This window comes from Geotrypetes seraphini, chromosome 2, assembly GCF_902459505.1.
Source record: "Geotrypetes seraphini chromosome 2, aGeoSer1.1, whole genome shotgun sequence".
NCBI classification, from domain to species: domain Eukaryota; kingdom Metazoa; phylum Chordata; class Amphibia; order Gymnophiona; family Dermophiidae; genus Geotrypetes; species Geotrypetes seraphini.
The window spans coordinates 457,852,892-457,876,663 of NC_047085.1; the positions used below are offsets into that span (position 1 = coordinate 457,852,892).

Here is a 23,772-nt window from a genome sequence, read left to right on the forward strand (position 1 = left end):
ATGAAAGTGGCTTGCTGGACTTTAGAAATGAGTTGGACACCTCAGTTAAGCAGAAGAGTGAACTAAAAGGTAAAGTGTAATTATGATTTCAGGAATGATAGATACAGTGTGCCTAGCCTCAGACCTCCCCACCACCAAAACACCACCAAACTCAAACCTTCCCCAGTTGGGTTTCCACCCACCTGACTGGATCCCTCCTGTGCAATGGGTATCAACAAGGACGATGGTGCAGAGGTTGAGTGAGTTGGGGTGACAGTGCTTGGTGCTAAGAGGAATAATACATAGGTCAAAAAATTAACTCCCAGGATCTAAGGATCAGAAGAGAGATGCTGAGGATGGACATGAAGGTGGAAGTGGGATGGTAAAAATCTGCGATGATGGAGAAAAGTGAGACATCCAAAATAAAATATGAACAGGTACCAGTAAAATAGTTCCATCATATTGTCTTGTACAGAGTCATAGACACTGAAAGAACTAAAGAAATAATTCTGTAATTACAGATGGCTTTTAAACTAACATCCCAGCTTAAATAGGTTAGACATTCTCTACTGAAGAAGAGAAGAGAAATTATTAGTCTAAAAAAGAAGTGTCTCCTTGTGAGCCCCTAAGTAATATAGAAGCTATATATTCAAGTCTTCAGAATCTCTAGCCTGAACGTCAACATATGCAAAAAAAGGGAACTGGTCAAATTATGACTTTCTTTCATGTCATGGAAGACACTTAATAGTCAAATAACCCTCCACTGATTGGGATGAACTCAATGCTTAAAACTTTTCTGTCTCTGTTCAAATGCACTTCACTTTCATGTTAGCTTTCTGGAAAATACTCTACCCACACCTGCATCATTCACTCTTTTGTATCTTTTTCTATAAAGGAAGAAATAGAAGGAAAATGGCAAATACAGCATAGTGTGTTTTCACAATTGTTGGACTAATCCTTCTTTAATGGCAGAACAATACAATGAAACTGAGCACCAAGCTGTACACTCTCCATATACACCTAAACTCAAAAGCGGGGGTTCTTAACCCAGCCCTCAGGCCATATCTAGCCAGTCAGGTTTTAAAGATATCCATAATTAATATGCATGAAATAAATTTTCATGCACTACCTCCACTGTACACAAATTTATCTCATGCATAGTATTCATTGTGTGTATCCCAACAACTTGACTGGTGAGTTGTGTTCTGAGGGTTGGGTTGAGAACTACTGCTCTAGAGTATGAAAGCAAACAGCAGTATTTATCCTTTCACAATCCCGATCATCATCATCGAGAACTACTCCGTAGTCTACTGTTGCTTCTTCTTGCTGATAAGAGACAAAGGACCCAAGATTATCAAAATAATCCTGATTTTGTCAATGAAGATACATACCTTCCACGTAGTTTTACTGCATCCTCAAACCGTTTTTCATCCATTGCTTTCTGAACTTCTTGAGTCTTTAAAAAACAAAAATAAACAAACAACTATAAAAGCCACAATTGAGTGAGGAAATTAGGAATATCAACTAAAGGATGACAAAATGCATTGATAAGATGCCTAATTGTGGATCACAGAAGATCATATCATATAAGTCCTATCTATCAATGTAGACCTCAGTAGTACCACCCGTATGTATGTTAAACCTTGTACACATACAGAATATGGGCACTAAAATTCTTCATTGGTCTCAATCTTTCAAATATTTTTCAATACTTTCTATATTATAAGTTATATTGCTATTATGATCAAGTAACTAAATTATGATCAGTTTAAGTAGATATTGTTTCAGACTTTGATAAAAAAAAAATCCTTTAGTTTTTCAGGATCTTGAAAATGAAAAGTCTTATTCCCACTTGTAACTCTCATTGTTGATGGGATAATATAATCCATAAGTGAGCCCTTTTTCTCTCATCTTCTGTCTCATCATAAGGAACTGCTTTCTTGTATTGGCCGTAGTTTTTGCAAAATCTGGCACCAGCAGCAACTTTGAGCCCTTAAAGTTTAAATTCCTATCAGATTTGGCCAACTTTAATATTTCCAAAGCTTGTTGGAAACGAAACAATCTGAAAATTAAGGGCCTTGAACCAACCTGGTTTGCTGAACGTTTTGATGGAATTCGGTGAGCCCGTTCTATCTCCAACGGCCTTTTTGAATTCAATTGTAAAATCTTGGATAATAAGTTTTCCAAGAACTGGACAGCACTCCCCCTTCCAATTTTTCAGCCAATCCAATTATTCTTATATTCTTTCTCCTTCCTCAATTTTCATAATCTTCAAGTTGTCTCTTTAACAGTTCAATAGTTTGTCTTCCTGTTTCACACTTGCGCGTGATAATCTCCATTTGTTCGACTCTGTTTTCAATCTGTGTCATTCTTTGATTAGCGATCTTCATCTGTTGGTTTAAATTCACAACTTCCTCCTTCACTTCCATTATTCTATTCGCATTGTCTTGCAGCATCAGTTTAATTTTCATCAACTCCGCCATAATGTCTGCCTTATCAGGCACATCCTCGTCTTCCAGATTTATCGGCACTTTCAACGGTGTCAGCTGGGTATGCTTTGACCATTTTGCGGTCCGCCTGATGTGCCTGGTGTGTCCGACTTCCCTTGCCGTGCTGCCACCATATCTAACAGGGTTTTCTTCTGTTTTTGGAAGGAACGAAGTTCGTGAAGCCTTTCAACTTTTCAGTTAATTGCCTGGGCTTGAGGAGCGCTGCGGTTATGCCTCCATCTTGCGTGCTCCAAGCCACGCCCCCCCCCCCCCCCCATAATATTGTTTATTGTTGTAAGACTTGAAGGGTGAGAAAAATAAAAATGGTACTGGAAGTTTTACTGCATGCTGATATAGTTTGAAAGTACAAAAGAAAAAGGGGAAAAAACAATCAAAAAGCAGATAATCTTTAACTGGATATTAGAGATATAATGGATGGAAGAAAGAGGTTATTTGCAAGATGAACATTCAATTTTGATTGTTTGAACTTTTAAAACACCTTCATAGACATGGAAAATATTTCATTAGCACGAGTCAGTCGGATGCTCGGGCCCTAGGCAGAGCAAGCACCACCGGTGTGGGTCAGTGATGGAAAGTAACCGCTCACACCGGGTGCACTTCTTGAAACCCGTCAAGGGACGGGACATGAAAACCGAACCGACCGAAAGCAAGGACGGCCGGGTCGCGGCTCACGGGAGCCCCCGGAGCCGAACGGAGAGAAAAACTTTTTTTTTTTTTTTTAGAATAAGTACAAAACAAAAGAAAAGAGAAAATAAAGCACAACGACCGATTAAAAAACACCGGATGCGGCGACAGAAGGCAAAAATAGCAGAGCTCAAATTCCACAGGGCTTCTGGCTCCGCGGAAAAAACTGAACTGAGGACCACGAGGTGGGATGCGCCCTCTAGTGGGCGAGAAGGCATGCACATGCGTGGTGCAGTGTAGCAAACTTGAAACTTCAATCAAGTTTGCTTGAAAAGCTGTCCGCGCTGGGGCTCCGTAGATGACGTCACCCACATGTGAGAATATGCTGCCTGCTTGTCCTGGGATAAAGGAAAGTTCAAGGTTGTTGATTACTTGAGGAGTCTCTGATGAATTTTACTTACAAGTTACAAGAAAAAGAAAAGAGATATTTTTTCTTTAAAATTTACAATATATGCTTGAGATGGGAACTCTTTCTTTAATGAATTTAAAGTTTTTACAATGAGTTGTATTTGATTTGAGAAAAATTTATTATATACAGTAGCATGAAATGTAGGGTAAATGTCATGAATTGTCTGTAGTATTAGGTATAGACAGATGTATATTGAAATTAATTAGTTAAAGGTTAAAGATTGAATGCGAATATACTGTTAATAACAAAGAAAATCTGGGGTTTTAATTTCAGGTATATGTATAAGGATGAACTTATTTTAGATATACAGTAAAACCTTGGTTTGCGAGCATAATTCGTTCCAGAAGCATGCTCGTAATCCAAAGCACTCGTATATCAAAACAAATTTCCCCATAGGAAATAATGGAAACTCAGAAGATTCGTTCCACAACCCAAAAACTTTAGTACTTTAGAACAGTCACTACACTCCTGCAGCGTCAGAGAGAGAAGAACCATTGGCTCAGTTGTGATGATGTGACGCGTGTATACTCTTTGTACTCATATTACAAGACCTCGCTCGTTTAGAACAGTCACTACACTCCTGCAGCATCAGAGAGAGAAGAACCATCGGCTTAGTTGTGATGATGTGACGCGTGTATACTCTATGTACTCGTATTACAAGACCTCGCTCATTTAGAACAGTCACTACACTCCTGCAGTGTCAGAGATAGAAGAATCATCGGCTCAGTTGTGATGTGTCTATACTGTACGTACTTGTATTGCAAGACATTGCTTGTATATCAAGTTAAAATTTAATAAAATATTTTGCTTGTCTTGCAAAACACTTGCAATCCAAGGTTTTACTGTATTCGCTATTAATTTAGGGGGAAGAGGTTAAAGTAATGAATTTCAAGGAAGGAAGGAAGAAGATATAATTGTTGCTTAATGGTGATTAGTTCAGATTTTTTAGGGGAAATTCACATAAATGATTGAGAGAATAAATTTATAAATTTTTAAAGAAATCCCCCTTAGATCAAACGACCCATGCTTCCCGCGTCCATAGATTTAACCACTTAGGTTGTTTGATCTAAGGGGGATTTCTTTGATAAAGCCCTTCGGACAAAACATAGGTCTATGTCGGAGGGCCTACCCCCACCCGCGTAGATTAAGATAAGTATCTATTTATTTAAAAGCAATATAACTTATAATGTAGAAAGTATTGAAAAATATTTGAAAGATTGAGACCAATGAAGAATTTCGGGGCCCATATTCTGTATGTGAGAGTCATGGTGAAACAACGGATCAAGAAAAAGATGGGCAAACTCAAAATGATAGAACAGGCATGGTCCAATCTGAAAGATACTATCACGGAAGCACAAAGCCTCTACATTCCACAGATGTCCAAAGCAAAGAAAACCAAAGGCAAAAGAGAGCCGGCGTGGCTTACTAAAGAGGTGAAGGAAGCCATAAAAGAAAAGGACTCCTTTAAAACATAGAAACGCATGAAAACATCAGAAACTTGGAACAAACACAAAGATAATCAGAAGAAATGTCACAGGGCGGTGAGGGATGCCAAAAAGGACTATGAGGAGAAAATAGCGCAGGAGGTCAAAAACTTCAAGCCCTTCTTTAGGTACGTGAAAGGGAGAAAACCCGCAAAAGAGGCAGTGGGACAGCTGGACGACCAGGAAAGGAAAGGGTACATCAAGGAAGACAAACAAATTGCAGACAGACTAAATTCCTTCCTTGCTTCTGTCTTTACAAAGGAGGACACTGCAACAATTCCAGAAGCAGTGAAAGTGTTCAAAAGAGTAACAGAGGACAGTCTCACCACAGTAGAAGTGGACTTGGACCAGATTTACCGCCAGATCGACAAACTCAAAAGTGACAAATCTCCTGGACTAGACGGAATCCATTCGAGAGTCTTGAAAAAGCTAAAAGTGGAAAATCGGAGAACTATTGCAAAAACTTGCCAACCTGTCAATCAAAACAGGACAGATACCGGATGACTGGAAGATAGCGAACGTCACGCCGATATTTAAAAAAGGATCAAGAGGAGTGCCAGGCAACTATAGACCTGTGAGTCTCACGTCAGTCCCTGGGAAGATGGTTGAGGCGCTGATCAAGGATAGCATAATCCGGCACTTAGACGCACATGACCTGATGAGAGCCAGCCCAACATGGATTCAGGAAAGGGAAGTCATGTTTGACGAACCTACTTCAATTTTTTGAGACAGTGAACAAACAAATTGATAATGGAGAACCGGTGGATAATATATACTTGGATTTTCAGAAAGCATTTGACAATGTTCCACATGTAAGACTTCTCAGGAAACTGCAAGGCCATGGAATAGAAGGTGATATACTAAGATGGATAGGCAAATGGCTGGAGAACAGAAGGCAGAGAGTAGGCATAAATGGGAAGTTCTCAGACTGGGAGAATGTGACTAGCGGTGTGCCCCAGGGCTCGGTACTTGGGCCCATCTTATTTAATATTTTCATCAATGACCTAGAGAATGGAACATCCAATGAGATCATCAAGTTTTCAGATGACACAAAGCTATGCTGGGCAATCAAATCGCAGAAGGACAGTGAGAAACTCCAGAGCAACTTGAGTCAATTGGATAAATGGCAGATGAAGTTTAATGTGGAAAAATGCAAAGTGATGCACTTAGGCAGAAAGAATAAGGAACACAAGTATAGTATGTCAGGTGCAACTCTGGGAAAAACTGAACAGGAAAAGGATCTGGGTGTACTAATTGATAGGACCCTAAAGCCGTCGGTGCAATGCGCGGCAGCAGCGAAGAACGCAAATAGAATGGTAGGCATGATAAAGAAGGGAATCACGAGTAGATCAGAGAAAGTAATAATGCCGCTTTATATAGCGATGGTCAGACCACACTTGGAATACTGCGTCCAACATTGGTCTCCATACCTAAAGAAGTATATAAAACTGCTGGAGAGGGTGCAGAGACGAGCAACGAAGCTAATAAAAGATATGGAGAACTTGGAATACGAGGAATGACTTAAGAGACTGGGATTGTTCTCCCTTGAGAAGAGGAGACTGCGAGGGGATATGATCGAGACTTTCAAAATACTGAAAGGAATCGACAAAATAGAGCAGGAAAAAAAAATTATTTACAATGTCCAATATGACACGGACAAGTGGACATGGACTGAAGCTAAGGGGGGACAAGTTCAGGACAAATATTAGGAAGTTCTGCTTCACGCAACGAGTGGTGGACACCTGGAATGCTCTCCCAGAAGAGATAGGATTTAAGGTAAACTAGATGCACATCTTCTTATGAGTGGCATAAAACGATACAGGTAAGGGTAAACTAGATGCACATCTCTTTATGAGAAGCTTAGAGTGTTATGGGGATTAAAACTATGCCAGGGTACACCTGGCGGGGCCTCCGCGTGCGTGGTTCGCCGGACTTGATGGACTTAGGGTCTGATCCGGAGATGGCAATTCTTGTGTGTACAAAGTTTAACACACATACTGGTGGTACTACTGAGGTCTACATTGATAGACAAGACTTATATGATATGATCTTCTGTGCTTGAATCCATGAATATTATTGAAAGCAATGAAGATAGAGCTGTATTTAGAGTTTGTAATTGTGAATCAGGCAGTACTGTTTATCAGCCACAGGACAGAAGTTTCCATCATACATGCCACAAAGAGGCTTGCTGAAATTTTTAAATCTGCTGCTTAAGTTGAGAACTGTATCTTTTCACCTGCTGCTGGTACAGCCTAAAGATTTCAGGGCAGTCCGTGATTAAGTAAACCAGCAGACCAATTGCTACATACCTGAACGTCAGGGCACGTAAAAAGCATTTTTAATGCAGACACTATATCTGCATTTTACCATATACATCATAATTAGCTTAGCATCTAGCTCATGGTGCTGAAGTGCAAAACCAGATGTGAAAAGGGACTCTGTTTAATGCATTTTTAACATGTGCAACCCCCTATATCAATCTTCTGTGCTATATGGTGCAAAATGCAAAAGTCCTCCACCTAAACAGAACAGCTGAGTCTTCTAGACCCCTCCCTTTTCATACTCTTCTCAATCAGTATTAAGCTTGTATTGCCTCTCCTCTTGCCATGTCTACTTTTCCTTCCCTAACCAAAACCTTTCTTCCTTTTTCAGTGTTAAAAATACAGGCACTGTGAAATAGCACACAGAGGGTAAAATACTTTCTAAACTGCCTCCATATGGATCTATACAACCTTCTGATATTAATACTCCATGTATGGGTTTCTGTTATATCCAGTTCATTAGTGCTAAAGATAGACTAGCCCTATTCTTCATGTATTTGCTTTAGCCATCATCACTCCCAGGCCCTCTTTGTTACAAACAGCATTGTACTTTAGTTAATAAACAGCTAGAAGCTGGCCTTGATCCAGGAACTTACCATCTGCACACATTCCATTAGAGGCAGGCGCACAGATTGGTTTCCACACAGAGACACAACGCAGGCAGGGGTAACTGGGGTGGCCTCTAACAGAGCAAGTACAGCTTCTACACCCATACGACTTGCCTAGGATGTAAAGAGAGCAGAAAGATGCTAAAGATAAATACATATGTAGTGTTCTTTTCAAATCATTCTTCTGTTACCAAATGAAAGTTTAAATGGTTTCGTACATCAATGAAGACTTCTGTACATTCAAGCTGGTAGTATAAAAGTTATTGGAAAGGGCCTACAAGGGAAGATAAAGTTTTTACCTCAATAATATTCTTTCTAGTAGAAAGGCATATGAGTCTTGAATCAGTGGGTTATTCACCTCTACCTGTGAGTTTGTGTAAAAGGCGTTATCTACATTTTTTGGCTCTGCATCCCCTTCTCTGCACTGTGCTCTGCTCCTCAGTTCATTTCAACCACTACAACAGGAAAATGAAAGAGAAGGGGCATAGGGAACTCCCTGACGAAGTCAAGTTTGCTCTGCCATTAACTAAATACAGTTAAAGAAAACTAGCACCAAAAGAAAAATAAAAAACAATGTGGAACCCAACAGGCCACCTACCTGAGTGCAACCGGCACTAACACTTCTGTCTCCCAATTGCTAAATATTTATTATTAATTTTGTTGGGTTTTTTTTTAAATCTACAAATCTCTTCTCTCTCGAGGATATCTCTAGACACTGTGGAGACCTTCTGGGCAATCATCACTCTTTAGACTTGTTTGACAAGAGAAGGTCAAGCATCTAAAAAACATACACATCCGAGACATTAAGCAGGTTAAATCTAAATCTAGCAGGGCGGGCCTTAAAGATTCATATGCCTTTCTACTGCAAAGAAAGTTACTGAAGTAAGAACTTAATCTTCCCTTCTAGTGCAAAAGGCATACGAGTCTTGAACCAGTGGGACGTACCAAAGCAGTCCCCTATGTCTAGCGCAGGAAAGGTGAGTCTGCTGCTAGCACAGAGGACCCAAAAATGGTGTCCATTCATGCTGCCACATCCACCCTGTAAGCTTTCACAAAGATATGGAAGGTGGACCACATAGCTGCCCTACAAATCTCGGGCAGAACTGCCAAGAACCCCGCCCATAAATCAACCACCCTCCTCATAGAGTGCACTCCCAAAGAAATTGGTGGTTGCTTACCATACCTGATATATGCTGAAGAAATAACTATATGAATCCATTTGGAAATGGAAGCCTTAGAAGCCTGCTTCCCAGGCAGCTAGGACTTAGTACAAACAGATGATCTGAGAGATGAAAATCATTCATTACCTCAAGGTAATGTAGAATTCTCCTTACATCCAGAAATGCCCAAACTTTGTCCTATTTCTTCAAACTCTTGGCATGGAACATCTTAGTTGCCAGACTTAGTAGCCAGACTTTCTGATTCACGTAGAAGCCTGAGACTGCTTTTGGTAGAAAAGAAGGTATCTTGAGTAGCAAGACCCCTTCTTCCATAAACCAGAGGAAAGGCTCTCTGTATGACAGAGCCTGCAGCTGAGATTCTTGTAGCTGAAGCAATAACTACTAGAAGACATCCATCAGCGACACCTCTTGCAAAGGCTCATACAGGGTCTTGCTGAAAGAATGGAAAACAATGTTAAGATTCCAAGTCGGAAACAGCTCTCACACAGGAGAGATGGGAAAGGGGACTTGTATACTGCCTTTTTGTGGCTTTGCCATTCAAAGCTGACATTCAAAAGCAGTGGGCAATAGAGGATTAATTGACTTGCCAGGCTGACAAGGAGCAGCACCAGGATTAGATCTCACAACCTCTGGGTGCAGAGGCAGCTGCTCTACCAATGAGCCGCACCTTCCCATTCTACCAATGGGTCACACTTTACCATGCAGTCACATCGCTCCCTTCAAAAATCTTGCTACTTCAGGATGTAGAGCCAAAAACTTTTTCCACTCGAACCCTAAAGCAAGAGAAGCAACCTCCAGGTCTTTCTCTAGCCCATCCTGAAGAAGTGCTAGAACCACTGACAGCACAGCCTGAAAAGGCTCCACATTCTGCATCGCATATCAGCAATGAAAAGTCATCCAAGCCTTAGCATTGGCCGCAACAATTGTCAATTTCTTAGATCTTAGGAGGGTAGCCGTGACCACCTTCAAGTAGCCCTTGTGCGCTAATGCTGCGTGCTCAAGAGCCCTGCCATAAACCCAAAATGTTCCTGATACCACAGGGCCACTAGACCCTGTGATAAGAGTTTGAGACATTGGTCCCTCGGTAGACGGACCAGATCTGTGTACCAAGGCTGATGCAGCCAATCTGGGGAAACTAGGATTAACCCTGGATGGGACGCTATTTTTTGAATGACCCAGTATTATCATAGGCCATGGGAGAAAGAGGGACATAAGCCCCTTCTCTGGCCAAGGCTACACTAGAGAATAAGAACATAAGAATAGCCTTACTGGGTCAGACCAATGGTCCATCAAGCCCAATAGCCCATTCTCTCGGTGGCCAATCCAGGTCACTAGTACCGGGCCAAAACCCAAGGAGTAGCAATATTCCATGCTACCGATACAGGGCAAGGAATGGCTTCCCCCATGTCCCTCTCAATAACAAACTATGGACTTTTCCTCCAGGAACTTGACCAAACCTTCCTTAAAACCAGCTACACTATCTGCTCTTACCATATCCTCAGGCAATGTGTTCCAGAGCTTAACTATTTTCTGAGTGAAAAAAAAATTCCTTCTATTGGTTTTATTTATTTTTTTTTTTTTAAATTTTTATTTATAAATTTTCCATTCTTACAATATTTGATTCACATATAATATTATTAATTATTACATATCAAAATTATATCATTAATAATTCATATTATTTAAAATATAATATGATAAAGATTATACAATAACATATAAAATATAATTCCCTTCCCATTTTTATATAATATGTTTCCATTAATTAATCAATTCCCACCCCATTCATATATAATTTTTATCATTGTGCTAAGAAACTAATCATTAGAATAACTTGTCAATGGTTGCCAAATTTTCTTGAAATTAGGAAGATTTCCCTGTTGTAACGCTATTATTTTTTCCATTTTATAAATATGACAGACAGAATTCCACCAGAACGTATAATTTAATTTGGTATAATCTTTCCAATTTTGAGTAATTTGTTGCATGGCGACTCCTGTTAATATTAGTAATAGCTTATTATTATTTGCTGAAATCGGACTCTTAGTTCTCATTGCAGTGCCAAATAATATAGTGTCATATGAGAGTCCTACATGATTTTCTAGTAACTTATTAATTTGGGGCCAAATTGAATTCCAAAATGCGTTTACACAGGGACAGAAAAAGATTAAATGATCTAACGTCCCAATTTCCAATTTACAATGCCAGCATCTATTAGATCTAGTACTATCTATTTTTTGCAGGCGCGTTGGGGTCCAGAACACTCTATGTAATAAAAACAACCATGTTTGATTCATAGATGCTGACCTTGTAGATCTTAATTTCCAGGACCAAAATCGTGGCCATTGAGATTCAGAAATTGTCTGACCAATCTCAATACTCCAAATATCCCTAAGACCTGTTTTCTTTTTTTTATTTAAAAATCCGTATATCAGTTTGTACCATTTTGCGGCTTGGTGACCCAAAAAATCCGCCTGGAAACATAGAACCTGTAGACTATATTGATTATTTAGATTTTTCCATTCAGGGAACCCTTCCTGAATGGCCTGCTTCAATTGCATCCATTTAAAATATTGTGTTTTATTTAATCCAAATTTATTTTGCAATTGTGAAAAACTAAGCAGTGATCCTTCTGATATAACATCATTCAATGTTCTTATTCCTGCATTTATCCATTGTTTCCAGACGATTTTAAATCCGCCAATTCTGATCCTGGAGTTTATCCATATTGATTGATTTAGAGATTTAGCAATAGGTTCTGGTGATAGATTACTAATATATCTCAATGTTTTCCAAGTGTCAAATAAAATTCTGTGGTCTTTGTATCTTTTAGGCATTGTTATAGTTATTAACTGTTCTGGATATAAAGGGAACAGGAGCCGCCATTCTAAATACAGCCAATCTGGTACATTTTCTAAAAGGTCTGGGAGGATCCAATACATACCCTGTCTTAAAATATAGGCTTGATGATACCTATAAAAATTTGGAAAATTTACCCCCCCTTCCATAATTGGTCTTTGTAATGATACTAAAGCGATTCTTGGTCTTTTCCCACACCAAACAAATTTTGTAAGAACATTGTTAAGTTTTTTATAAAATGACCCCTGAAAAAATATTGGAATCATACTCATTTGGTAACAAACCACAGGCAATATCATCATTTTAACTGTTTGAATTCTTCCCCACCAAGAAAGATGTAGTGGATTCCATTGTTCACACATTTCTGTTATTTTTTTCAATAAAAGTTTTTCATTCTCTTTGACTGTATCTTCAATTGTGTTTTTGATCATAATTCCTAAGTATTTTATTCCATCTTCTTTCCAAATAAATGAATATGGGTCAAATAATCCTTTGGTACAATGAACATTTATTGGGAGAATTTCAGATTTGTTCCAATTAATTTTATATCCAGAAAAAGTACCATATTTTTCTATTAAATTAAGTATACATGGAATAGTAGTTTCCGGTTCTCTTAAATATAATAATATATCATCTGCATATGCAGATAATTTAAATTCAAAACTGGTAAATGATATTCCCCTTATCTCCTTAGTTTTGTTTATTGCAATTAATAAAGGTTCTAGGACAATATCAAAAAGTAAAGGAGACAAAGGGCATCCTTGTCTAACTCCCCTATGCAAGTTAAATCTATTTGATAAATTATTGTTAATATATAATCTTGCTCCAGGAGAGCTATACAATGTCTGAATCATTTTAATAAAACCGGATCCTATACCAAACCATTGTAAAGCTTGGTATATAAAATTCCATTCCACTCTATCAAAGGCTTTTTCTGCATCTAAAGATATTAAAAAAGCTGGATCATTTATATTTTTTGCTAAATTTAATGAGTGGAATGCTAATCTAGTATTATTTGAAGAATGTCTTTTAGTAATAAATCCTGTTTGATGTACATCAATAATGAAAGGAAGGGCTTTTGCCAATCTTAATGCTAATACTTTAGCCATTAATTTGTTATCCACATTCAATAATGAAATAGGCCTGTAATTTGATACAAGAGTATGATCTTTGTTTGGTTTTGGTAAAACTATAATTATCGATTCTGCCATAGTACCAGAAATATTTTCATTCTTTATTTGATATTGATATAAATTTAACAGATGTGGTAATATGATATTTTGGAAAAATTTATAAAATTCAACAGTATACCCATCTCCACCTGGAGCGGATCCAACTCTAAGAGACTTCAATGCTGTTTCTAACTCTTTTAAAGATATAGGTTCTTCTAGACTTCCTTTTATATGATCTGGAATATTTGGTCCAATATATGAATTTAAAAAATTTAATCCATCTTGTTCTTTATTTTTATAAGAATTGGAAGTATATAATTCTTTATAAAAATCAAGAAATTGTGTTATAATATCTTTTGTGTTGGTATGTGTGTTGCCTTGTGTATCTTTGATTGCAATAATCTTAGATTTTCTTTTCTTTACTTTAAGAAAATTTGCTAATAATTTTCCCGCTTTATTTGAATTTCCATAATATTGTACTTGTTTATTGAAAATGTCTTTTCTCACAATTTGAGAAGAAATCTCATTATATTTAACTTTTAATTTTAATATTTCTTGTAATGTTTTATTTTCCCATTTCTCAATTAATTTATTTTCTAGTAATTTAATTTGTTTTCCTATTTCAATAAATTGTTTTTTTTTTTGTTTATTAATAAATGTTGAGTATGAAATAATATTTCCTCTCATAGTTGCTTTAAAAGCATCCCATAAGATCTCAGCATTAATAGTATCTGATTCATTAAATTGAAAGAATTCTTGCATTTTTATTTTAAAATCTTCAAGAAATTTTGAATCCTCTAATAAATCATTATTAAATCTCCATATTGAATCAAAGTTTTCAACATCATAATTTTGAAGGTTAATCCACACACCAGCATGATCTGAAATTATAATGGGATCAATTATTGCTTTTAGTACACGCTGCGCTATATTATTAGAAACAAATATATAATCAATTCGTGAAAAAGATTTATGGACCTGAGAACAAAAAGAAAATTCCTGATCATTAAAATGAAGAATTCGCCATATATCTACTAAATCACAAGATAGAATCAAATTATCTAAACCTAATGATTTTATAACTTTACTTGGTTTTTTATCCAATATCGGATCCATTACAGCATTGAAATCCCCTGCTACTATTAAATTAGATGTAGCAAGTGGTAAAAGTAATTGTTGAATTTGTTTAAAAAACTCCATTTGATTCGTATTAGGAGCATATAAATTGAATAAATTCAGGGTTGTATTTCCCAGAACCATTTCGATATGTACCCATCTTCCTAAGGGATCATAATTAATTAATTTAAAATCTGCATTACATTTTTTGTTTATTAGAACAGCCACTCCAGCTTTTTTTTTTAAAGCCGGTGCAAATAAACATTTAGAAATCCAACCTCCAGATAATTTTTTTGATTCAATTTCTGAAAGATGGGTCTCTTGAATGAAGTAAATGTCCGCATTTTGATTTTTAAGGAACGATAATAATTTCTTCTTCTTAATAGGATGATTTAAACCATTGACATTCAGGGAATACATTTTTATGTCCATCTAATTAATAATTATGTTGTAACCAATATTCTATGATAATTTACAAGATTAGTTCCCAGCACATTCAATAAAAATTTATCTCTTATCCCACCCATTATTTTCCCTCCCTCCCCACCCATTATCATATTCTGATTTGGAACACGCATTGGTCATGCAAAACCTAAATCTCCTTTCCCAGGCAACTAATAATTCATTATATTATTCAAAAACATATTTCTAAATTCAATATATTCTTTATACTTCCACCCTTATATAATTGTAAATTATGTCCATTTAATCTATAAAATTTTATAAATTTATTGAGAATTATATATATTTGATTCATAAAATTAAATTCAATATCATGCATATATGTAATATAATACTCTGAATAAATAAATATATTACAACTATAGCTCTTATTCTCTATATATTCTGTTATTCATCATGTGAATTAAATATATCCATTTTTATAAAAATATTATTATTAATAATAATGCATTTCAATCATTTCTTAGATCATCTTCATAATAAATTAATTTGAATAAATATTTGAATAAAATATACATTTTATATCAATAAATAAGTTTTATAATAAATTCATATTTTATTAATTATCTACCAATCAATAACTTAATTTCTTTTTTTTTATAATAAGTTAATGTGACTGAATAATTGAATTAAATAAAAATCTTATAGTAGACATCTATTTTATTAATTAATCCTGTCAATAATCATATTATTTTCTTGTATATATTTCATAAAATTATAATTTTCTTACACAATTAAAATATTGTATTTATAATAAATTAATATATTTCATTTTTATATCTTATTCTCAATATAGCAATAATAAAATTTCCTTTCAATATTTTTAATGATATTTTCATTGTAAATCATTTCATTATTCATTAATCATAATAAATTAATATGCTATATAATTGAATAAATTCTCTATTTTGATTAAAATGTGTATTTTATATAAATTTTTAAGTAAATAATTCATTTATTTATATTTTAATAATTAAAAAAAAAAATTTTTTTTTTTTTTTTATATTTTATTATATTTTTTTTTTAATATTAATGATTGTGGATGTTAATATTTTATTAATCCATTAATAATTAATTTAATAAAATAATATTATATTATTGCATCCACTATATCAATGAATTATTTTTCCAATTAATAACATTTCTTATGTCTTAAGAATTTTTTTTTTTTTTTTTTAATAATCTTCTTTATTTTCCCTTTTTTCCATCTTCTTTCTTCTTTCTTCAGCTGAATTATTCTGTTTTTTATGTAAACATAGGTTCTTTTTGTGTCAAAAATTCTTTCAGTTTTGCAGGGTCTTGAAAATATATGGATTTATTTCCACTGGATACTCTCATAGTAGATGGATAATATAGTCCATATATGTATCCTTTTTCTTTCAGCTGCTGTCTGTATGTGAGGAATTGTTTTCTTATGTTTGCTGTATATTTAGCAAAATCCGGAACTAAAATCAGTTTTGATCCTTTATAGTTCAAGTTTTTATTTGCTTTTGCCATTTTTAATATTTCTTGAGCTTGTTGATACCTTAAAACCTTGAATATCAAAGGTCTTGGAGCAGCCTGATTTACTGGCTTTCTTGTGGGGATTCTGTGGGCTCTTTCAATTTCTAACGGCCATTTTGAATTGAGCTGAAGCAGTTTAGGTAAAAGATTTTCCAAGAATTGTACAGGATCTCCCCCTTCAATATTTTCAGCCAGCCCCAAAATTCTGATGTTCTTTCTTTTTCCTCGGTTTTCCATGTCCACCATTTGATTTTTTAAAGCTGCTATTTCTTTTTTATCTTTGTCATATTCCTGTGTGAAGGATTCAAACCTCTCCATTTTTTCTTCCAGCACTGTCATTCTCAGTCTCTCCGTTTGGATCTCTTGTTTCATGTTAAGAAGCTCTTCTTTTACTTCAGATATTTTATTGGCATTTTCAGTCAGCATCAGTTTTATTTTGAACTGTTCAGTCATAATATCAGACTTTTCAGTGAGTTCTTCAGTCTCCATCGGGAACGGCACACTCGATGGTGACAGGGGAGTTACTTTTGTTCTTTTTGCTGATATTCCCGATGTTGAAGGTTTTTCAGCTTTCCCCTGCTTCATGCTTGCCATTTCCGACGTTGTTTTATATATTTTTAATAGCGATTTGAGAAAGTAGAAGTTTTATTTTTGTTCCGTTTGTTGCCTGGATACGGGAGCGCTGCGGTTAGGCTGCCATATCGTGCGCGCTCCAAGCCACGCCCCCCTTTCTATTGGTTTTAAAAGTATTTCCCTGTAACTTCATCGAGTGTCCCCTAGTCTTTGTAATTTCTGACAGAGCGAAAAATCGATCCACTTGTACCCGTTCTACTCCACTCAGGATTTTGTAGAATTCAATTATATCTCCCCTCAGCCGTCTCTTTTCCAAGCTAAAGAGACCTAACCATTTTACTCTTTCCTCATATGAGAGGAGTTCCATCCCCTTTATCATCTTGGTCGCTCTCCTTTGAATCTTTTCTAGCGCCACTATATCTTTCTTGAGATAAGGAGACCAGAATTGAATGCAATACTCCAGTTGAGGTTGCACCATGGAGCGATACAGGGGTATTATAACATTCTTAGTCTTCTTACCCATCCCTTTTTAATAATTCTTAGCATCCTGTTTGCTTTTTTGGTTGCTGTTGCACATTGGGCAGAAGGTTTCATCGCATTGTCTACGATGATACCCAGATCCTTTTCTCGGGTGCAACCCCCCAAGGTGGACCCTAGCATCTAGTAACTGTGATTCAGGTTATTCTTCTCAATGTGCATCACTTTGCATTTGTCTACATTAAATTTAATCTGCCATTTGGACGCCCAATCTTCCAATTTCCTAAGGTCCATGCCTGCAATTTTTCATATTTTTTTTTTTTTTTTTTTTAACTTTTTATTTATAGAATTTTCATTCTTTCAATACATGAATCACATATTATAAAATGTATAATAAAATATATATGTATGTACAAATTCATATCATAGATATTCATCCCTTTCCCCTATTAATTGATTTTCCATTTTTCTTTCATATTAATATCTATATTTCCCACCCTAACCCTATATTACTATTATCAATGTGTTAAGATATCTGATCTCTAGAATAATTAGTCAATGGATCCCATATTTTCTTAAAATTTTTAATATTTCCTTGTTGTAAAGCCAAAATTTTCTCCATTTTGTAAATGTGACATACCGAGTTCCACCAGAATGTATAATTTAGTTTGGTAAAATCTTTCCAATTTTGTGTGATTTGCTGCATGGCAACTCCTGTCAATATTAAAAGTAATTTATTATTATTTGCTGATATTGGACTCTGTGTTCTCATTGCAGTACCGAATAATATGGTATCATATGAGAGTCCTACGTGATTTTCTAGTAATATATTTATTTGGGGCCAAATTAAATTCCAAAAAGCTTTTATACAGGGACAAAAAAAAATTAAATGATCCAATGTCCCTACTTCTATTTTACAATGCCAACATCTATTAGATCTAGTATTATCTATCTTTTGCAAGCGCGTCGGGGTCCATAACACTCTATGTAATAAAAATAACCATGTTTGACTCATAGATGCTGACTTTGTTAATCTTAATCTCCAGGACCAGAATTTTGGCCATTGAGATGCAGAAATTGTCTGTCCAATCTCAATGCTCCAAATATCCCTAAGTCCAGTTTTCTTTTTTTTATTTAGAAATCCATTTATTAATTTATACCATTTTGTTTTAATAACTTTGAACAGTTTAGTGTCATCTGCAAATTTAATTACCTCACTCATCGTTCCAATTTCCAGATCATTCATAAATAAGTTAAATAGCAGCGGTCCTAGTGCAGACCCCTGCGGCACTCTACTTTTTACTCTCCTCCATTGAGAAAAATGACCATTTAACCCTACCAATTCCTAATCCACAACTGAACTTAGCCACCTATCCCATGACACTTTAATTTTCTCAGAAGCCTCTTGTGAGGAACTTTATCAAAAGCTTTCTGAAAATCTAGATACACTATATCAATCGGCTCATCTTTATCCACGTTTATTCACACTTTCAAAAAACCACAAAAAGCACATGACCAGTTTTTCCCCAGGGGTACAAGGTCTACTGTCTGGCAAAGACTTAGGGTGATAATCTGTCACACTGGTCATAAAATCATCCAACCCCCTTGCCAAAGGGCATGCGGCCCTTGAAAGAGAGATTACTCAAAATAGCCTTGGAAGCAGAATCTCCTGCCCACTGCCTGATCCAGAGCATTCTATGGATGGAGACAGAATAAGCAGAGACTTTGCTCATGACCCTGAACATGTCAGAGAGTATCCAGTATATAATCCATCATCAAAATTAACAACTGGGGGTAGGCGGCATCCTCCACTACCGGAGCCTGACGCAAGATAGTATGGTAGACATATGCGACAAAGAATGCCTCTGATGCTGCCTTCAGCCCAAGTCAAGGCCTCAAATTGTCTTTAAGAACTAAATCCACCCTCTAGTCTTTTGTATCATTTATAATTACTCCATCTTCAGTAGGTAGAGAAGTGCGTTTGGTAACCTGTGCTACCAACTAATCCACTTTAGGCCGGTCAAACAGCTCTTGGAAATCAGGAGCCAGTGAATACAACTTTATCATTGTCCTGGTAACCCACAAGAGACCTTCTGGAGTCTCTCAATGCTCTGTTAAAATCATTGTAATGTCTAAATGGAAAGGAAAAAAGTGGTCCGAGGCTTAGAGCTGCTCATGACAGAGCAGTGGAAGTCTGGGGGGGTTCAAGCTTCAATACCCAAAAAGATTCTGTGCTGACCTCTAGTAAAGCCACCGACTAAAAAAAGGTGGCACACCATCACCTGGTCCAGGGTCATCACAGACTCCTGGCCCAACCCAACCATGTGCCCAAGGCCCCGCCCCAAGGAGGGACCTAAGGCTCCCGGGCCTATTCTGATTGGCCCAGGTGCCTTAGGCCCCTCCAGTAGGCGGAGCTTTGGGACGGATGGGCCAATCCGGCCTCATTCCGTCGTTGGCTGCCTGCCGGACAGGCGGGTTTGGCTCCCGTCTGTCCGGCCAACTACACAAAGGTACGGGGAAGGGGGGTGGCGGTGTCATGGGGGTCGGCCAGGGGGGTCGCGGGTCGGCTGGGGGGGCGGTCGGAGGTTCTTGGGGGGGGCGGTCATTGGGGGGAGGGGGGTTTGCGTCGAGGGCAGGAGGGCCTGGGATCCTTCCTGCCCGTAATGTAGTGCGGGGTGGGGGTAGGGGGTCGCCGTAGCCAGGAGGGCTTGGGCTCCCTCCTGGCCCGATATTGTCGGGGAGTTGGGGAGTCGGCGGGGCAAGAGGGCTTGGGCTCCCTCTTGCCCCGATCGTGTCAGGGAGTCGGCAGAGCAAGAGAGCTTGACGTCAGAGAAAGGGCGGGATCACCGGAAGAAGCAGCGCAGGCGCAGGGCTCACAGAAGAGCCGGGACCGCCAAGAGGAAGCAGCAGGACACCGGTAGGAGCTTCTACATGATGGGGGGGGGGGGGGGGGGTCGGGAGGCTGGGGGGGTGCGAGCGGTCCTTCAGGGTTGGGGTGCGGGTGGGAGTGCGTGCGAGCAGTCCTTCGGGGTGGGGGTGCGGGCGAGCGGTCCTGCGGGGTGGGGGTGCGAGCGGTCCTGCGGGGGGGGGTGAATCGGACATCGGGGGGGGGGGGCATCAGGCTTTCAGGGTGGGGACAGGACTTCAAGGGGGAGAGGAGAGTCGGGGCAGGCGAAAGGAGAGTCGGGCGGCGACCCGTGATCTGCTCTGCTTTCGATTTATTTTCAGACTTTTAGGCCTCAATTTAGAGGTAATTCTAAAAAGCTATTCCTGCACATATGTGCATACCTAAGTGACCTCTTATAGAATAAATGGTTGTCATTTTAGAAACACAGATGCCTGTTTCTCCCTGAAGCTGTCAAAGGCCTGAATCCCTCCCTGGCTTCACTTTTTTGTGTGCGATTGTGTGTATGTGTGGGGGAGGGGAAAGATAACACCAACAACTGAGAGTTGAAAAAGATGGCCTCCCCTAATCCTTCCAGTTCACCAGTGATCAACAGGAGCACTCTTCTGAAACCTGGACATCCCAAGTAGCAGGTCCAACTCCTGACTTCCTTTCTGGACATAAGCATTCATTCCCTTTCTTAAATTGAGAATAAAGATTTATGTTTGGACTTGCCCTAGTCTTGTCTAAATACACCCAAGCCATGACCCCTTGCCATTTGAATCTTCTTCAGTTTTAAAAATTTCCTTATACCAGCTTTGTAAAATTGGAACCTGGACGTTTATGCATGATAAAACATCTGAGTGACTGTTTATAAACGTGAATGGAGCTTGTAAAATAAAGCACCTTAGTTGCCCTGTCTTTGTATGTCTTATTTTCACGCATCCATGTAGTTCCCAATTAAGCTGTTAAAAATGTATCCCAAAGTTCTGCAAGCAACTCGCATGTGCAAGATTAAAGTTTCTTGCTGATGCAACCAAACAAGTTCATTCTGTGATCTTTCTGTTTGAAACACATACCCAGCAAACACCGTTTCCCATATATAAACCTATTTTGCTAGTAGAACTCAAACAATTGCCCATAGGTGGTGCAAAATTTAACAGAATGGTTTGAAAAAAAAAAAAAAAAAGAATTACCAAGTACTCATGAGGTGATGCTAAATAAAGAGGGCATGTTAAACATTACAGGAAAATGGTGAGAAGGGTGAGGGTGACAGGAGCTCTGTATCCCCCTAGCTGTATATTTTATATAAGTGTGTTATGCATGTCCTGTCAGGATAGGATTAAGGTACAAGCAAACAAAATGCTTACTAGGAGCATTCTCTGATGTGTTAATTCATTGGCTCTCAAGACTCATTTTTACACTGGTAACTCAACTGCTGGGGGAAGACAGGAACGGCCTCTGCCAAAAGGGTCCATCTATTCATCCTGGCACCTCTTCATTGTCTTCCATTCAGCAGGATGAGTCAATGTAGTAATCCTTAACTAATGGTTTTCCTCTGCAGACAGAACCAACTGTAGCCCCCACTTGTGGGAGCTTTTAGTTATATTTAAGGACTGGAAGCCCAAAGTGCTTGTTTGCCTAGAGCACAGTATAAGTGTTAATCCTATATGTCTTGCTGACATTGACAGTGGCCAGCCTGCTATTTAGCGAACACACAGCGTGACAGTATTTTAAGTGGCACCCACTCGTGAAATAACGTCAACAGAGCAAGTCAGTGGATTTTCAGTAGATTCACTTACCAAGATTCTGTCAAAAGCAGATGGTGTACCACCTCTCTGCACATGACCAAGAATTGTCACACGAGTGTCAAATCCAAGACGGGAAACCACAAGCTGGCAAAAATAATAAAAAAAATTAAATGAAAAACCAAACTAGCCTAGATTTCTGTCTACGAATTCACAAAGCACAAACCTAGAGGAGATCAGCAGGAAATAAAGCTGTTCTTATTGAGCTCTGCTTAAACCTTCATAGAGTGGGGAATTATAAGCCAGGAAAGACAAAGTCAATATGGCCTTTGTTCCCCAGCTTTAAAAATTCATTCAGATTGTTCTCTGGTATCCTATGGTGAGTAAAAATGTGTGTGCAAGCCAAAAACAATGCTCATATAATATCTCTGTTTATTTTGTAATAACTATTGCTGGATCTTTAAATGTTATCACTTCCCATTTGTCTATCACAAGAGCGGTCATCAGGACTTTATCAGCTTCCCCCCCCCCACCCCTAAGATGATGAAGCATTGTGATGGGAAGAGCAGGAGACAGCTTATCCATTAACTACTCTGCAAAACCAACATTCAGTTGAGTTCTTCAAGCTTTCCTTTTCCCTCTGCCCCCACAGGTATAAGTGGTATGCCACTAACACTCTCTCTCACAGCCCAAGGACAGTCAGATTCAGTCTCCCCTATTGAAAACACTGAATGCTAACCACAAATTTACCAGCTAGTTTAACTTAAGTAAATAGTGAAACTACTGCAAGACCTCAAAATAAACCGATATCCTCCCAGTTCATGTTGTTTTAACAATACACTAACCCCCTCTTTTACTAAGGTGCGCTACCCAATTTAGCGCAAGCTAAACACTAACGCGTCCATAGAATATAATGAATGCGTTAGAATTTAGCGTGCGCTAAATCGGCTAGCGCGCCTTAGTAAAAAGACCCCTAAATTTAAGCGTCACAATTTTTATATCCTTTAAGAGAAAATAAATAAATAATGGGGTTCTCAGCTAGCCTCGGAAGGATACTGGATATTCATAACTTATATTAAAAAAATTTTAACAAACATTAAAGTTAAAAAAAAATGTGTAAAACTGATTTTAGAAACTTCTCTTTCTTCGTTAAAAAATATATATATATATACCTATTCATCAATTTAGACAATGGTTAATTTTCTTTCTGGGCTATTCTGATCTCCTATTTTTAGTTTCAGAGCAACAAAAGAACTTCTTGAATGTTTATGTCTAGTAGTGCTATAGAAATTATCATTAGTCGTAGTATTAGTAGTAATGCACAGACACTTTTTTTTTTAAACAAAATCAAGGAACATTATCAGGGAAGAAGATCCAGATATGACTGAAGGGAAAGGAAAGTGTAAGGATCCTGAGCAAGGCCACTGTCTAATTTTCTTAACTAGTAACTATAGCATCTACAACAGCATTTCTCAACTTCTGCCAGTACCAGGCACAACTAGAAGATTAGAGATGCGGTATGGCATATTCTACCCTCAACTCATCTCCCTCTATTTTTTTCATTATACATAACTGCATCCAGATAAACTAAGATATCTCACATCAAGCTGGAGTTGCAACCAGTCATTCTCATTCCTTTCCTTAATAAGAAATACAGTGGAACCTTGGTTTACGAGCATAATTCGTTCCAGAAGCAAGCTCGTAAACCAATTTACTCGTATATCAAAGCAAGTATCCCCATAGAAAGTAAGGGAAACTCGCTTGATTCGTTCCACCTCCCATCCCCCCGCGCTGCTCCACCC

The 23,772-nt window shown here is 37.8% G+C and overlaps 1 protein-coding gene across 4 annotated transcripts in view; it reads right to left on the bottom strand.

Moving 5' to 3' along the window:
- Positions 1-23,772, bottom strand: part of PFKP (phosphofructokinase, platelet) — a 258,884-nt gene that overhangs the window by 110,450 nt on the left and 124,662 nt on the right. For all 4 annotated transcript variants that reach the window (XM_033931533.1, XM_033931534.1, XM_033931531.1 and 1 more), the window contains exons 9-11: positions 22,025-22,117; positions 7,984-8,109; positions 1,371-1,435 (exon numbers count right to left, since the gene is read on the bottom strand). In XM_033931533.1, coding sequence (XP_033787424.1) covers positions 1,371-1,435; positions 7,984-8,109; positions 22,025-22,117 — 284 coding nt within the window. The remainder of the gene's footprint in view (positions 1-1,370; positions 1,436-7,983; positions 8,110-22,024; positions 22,118-23,772) is intronic.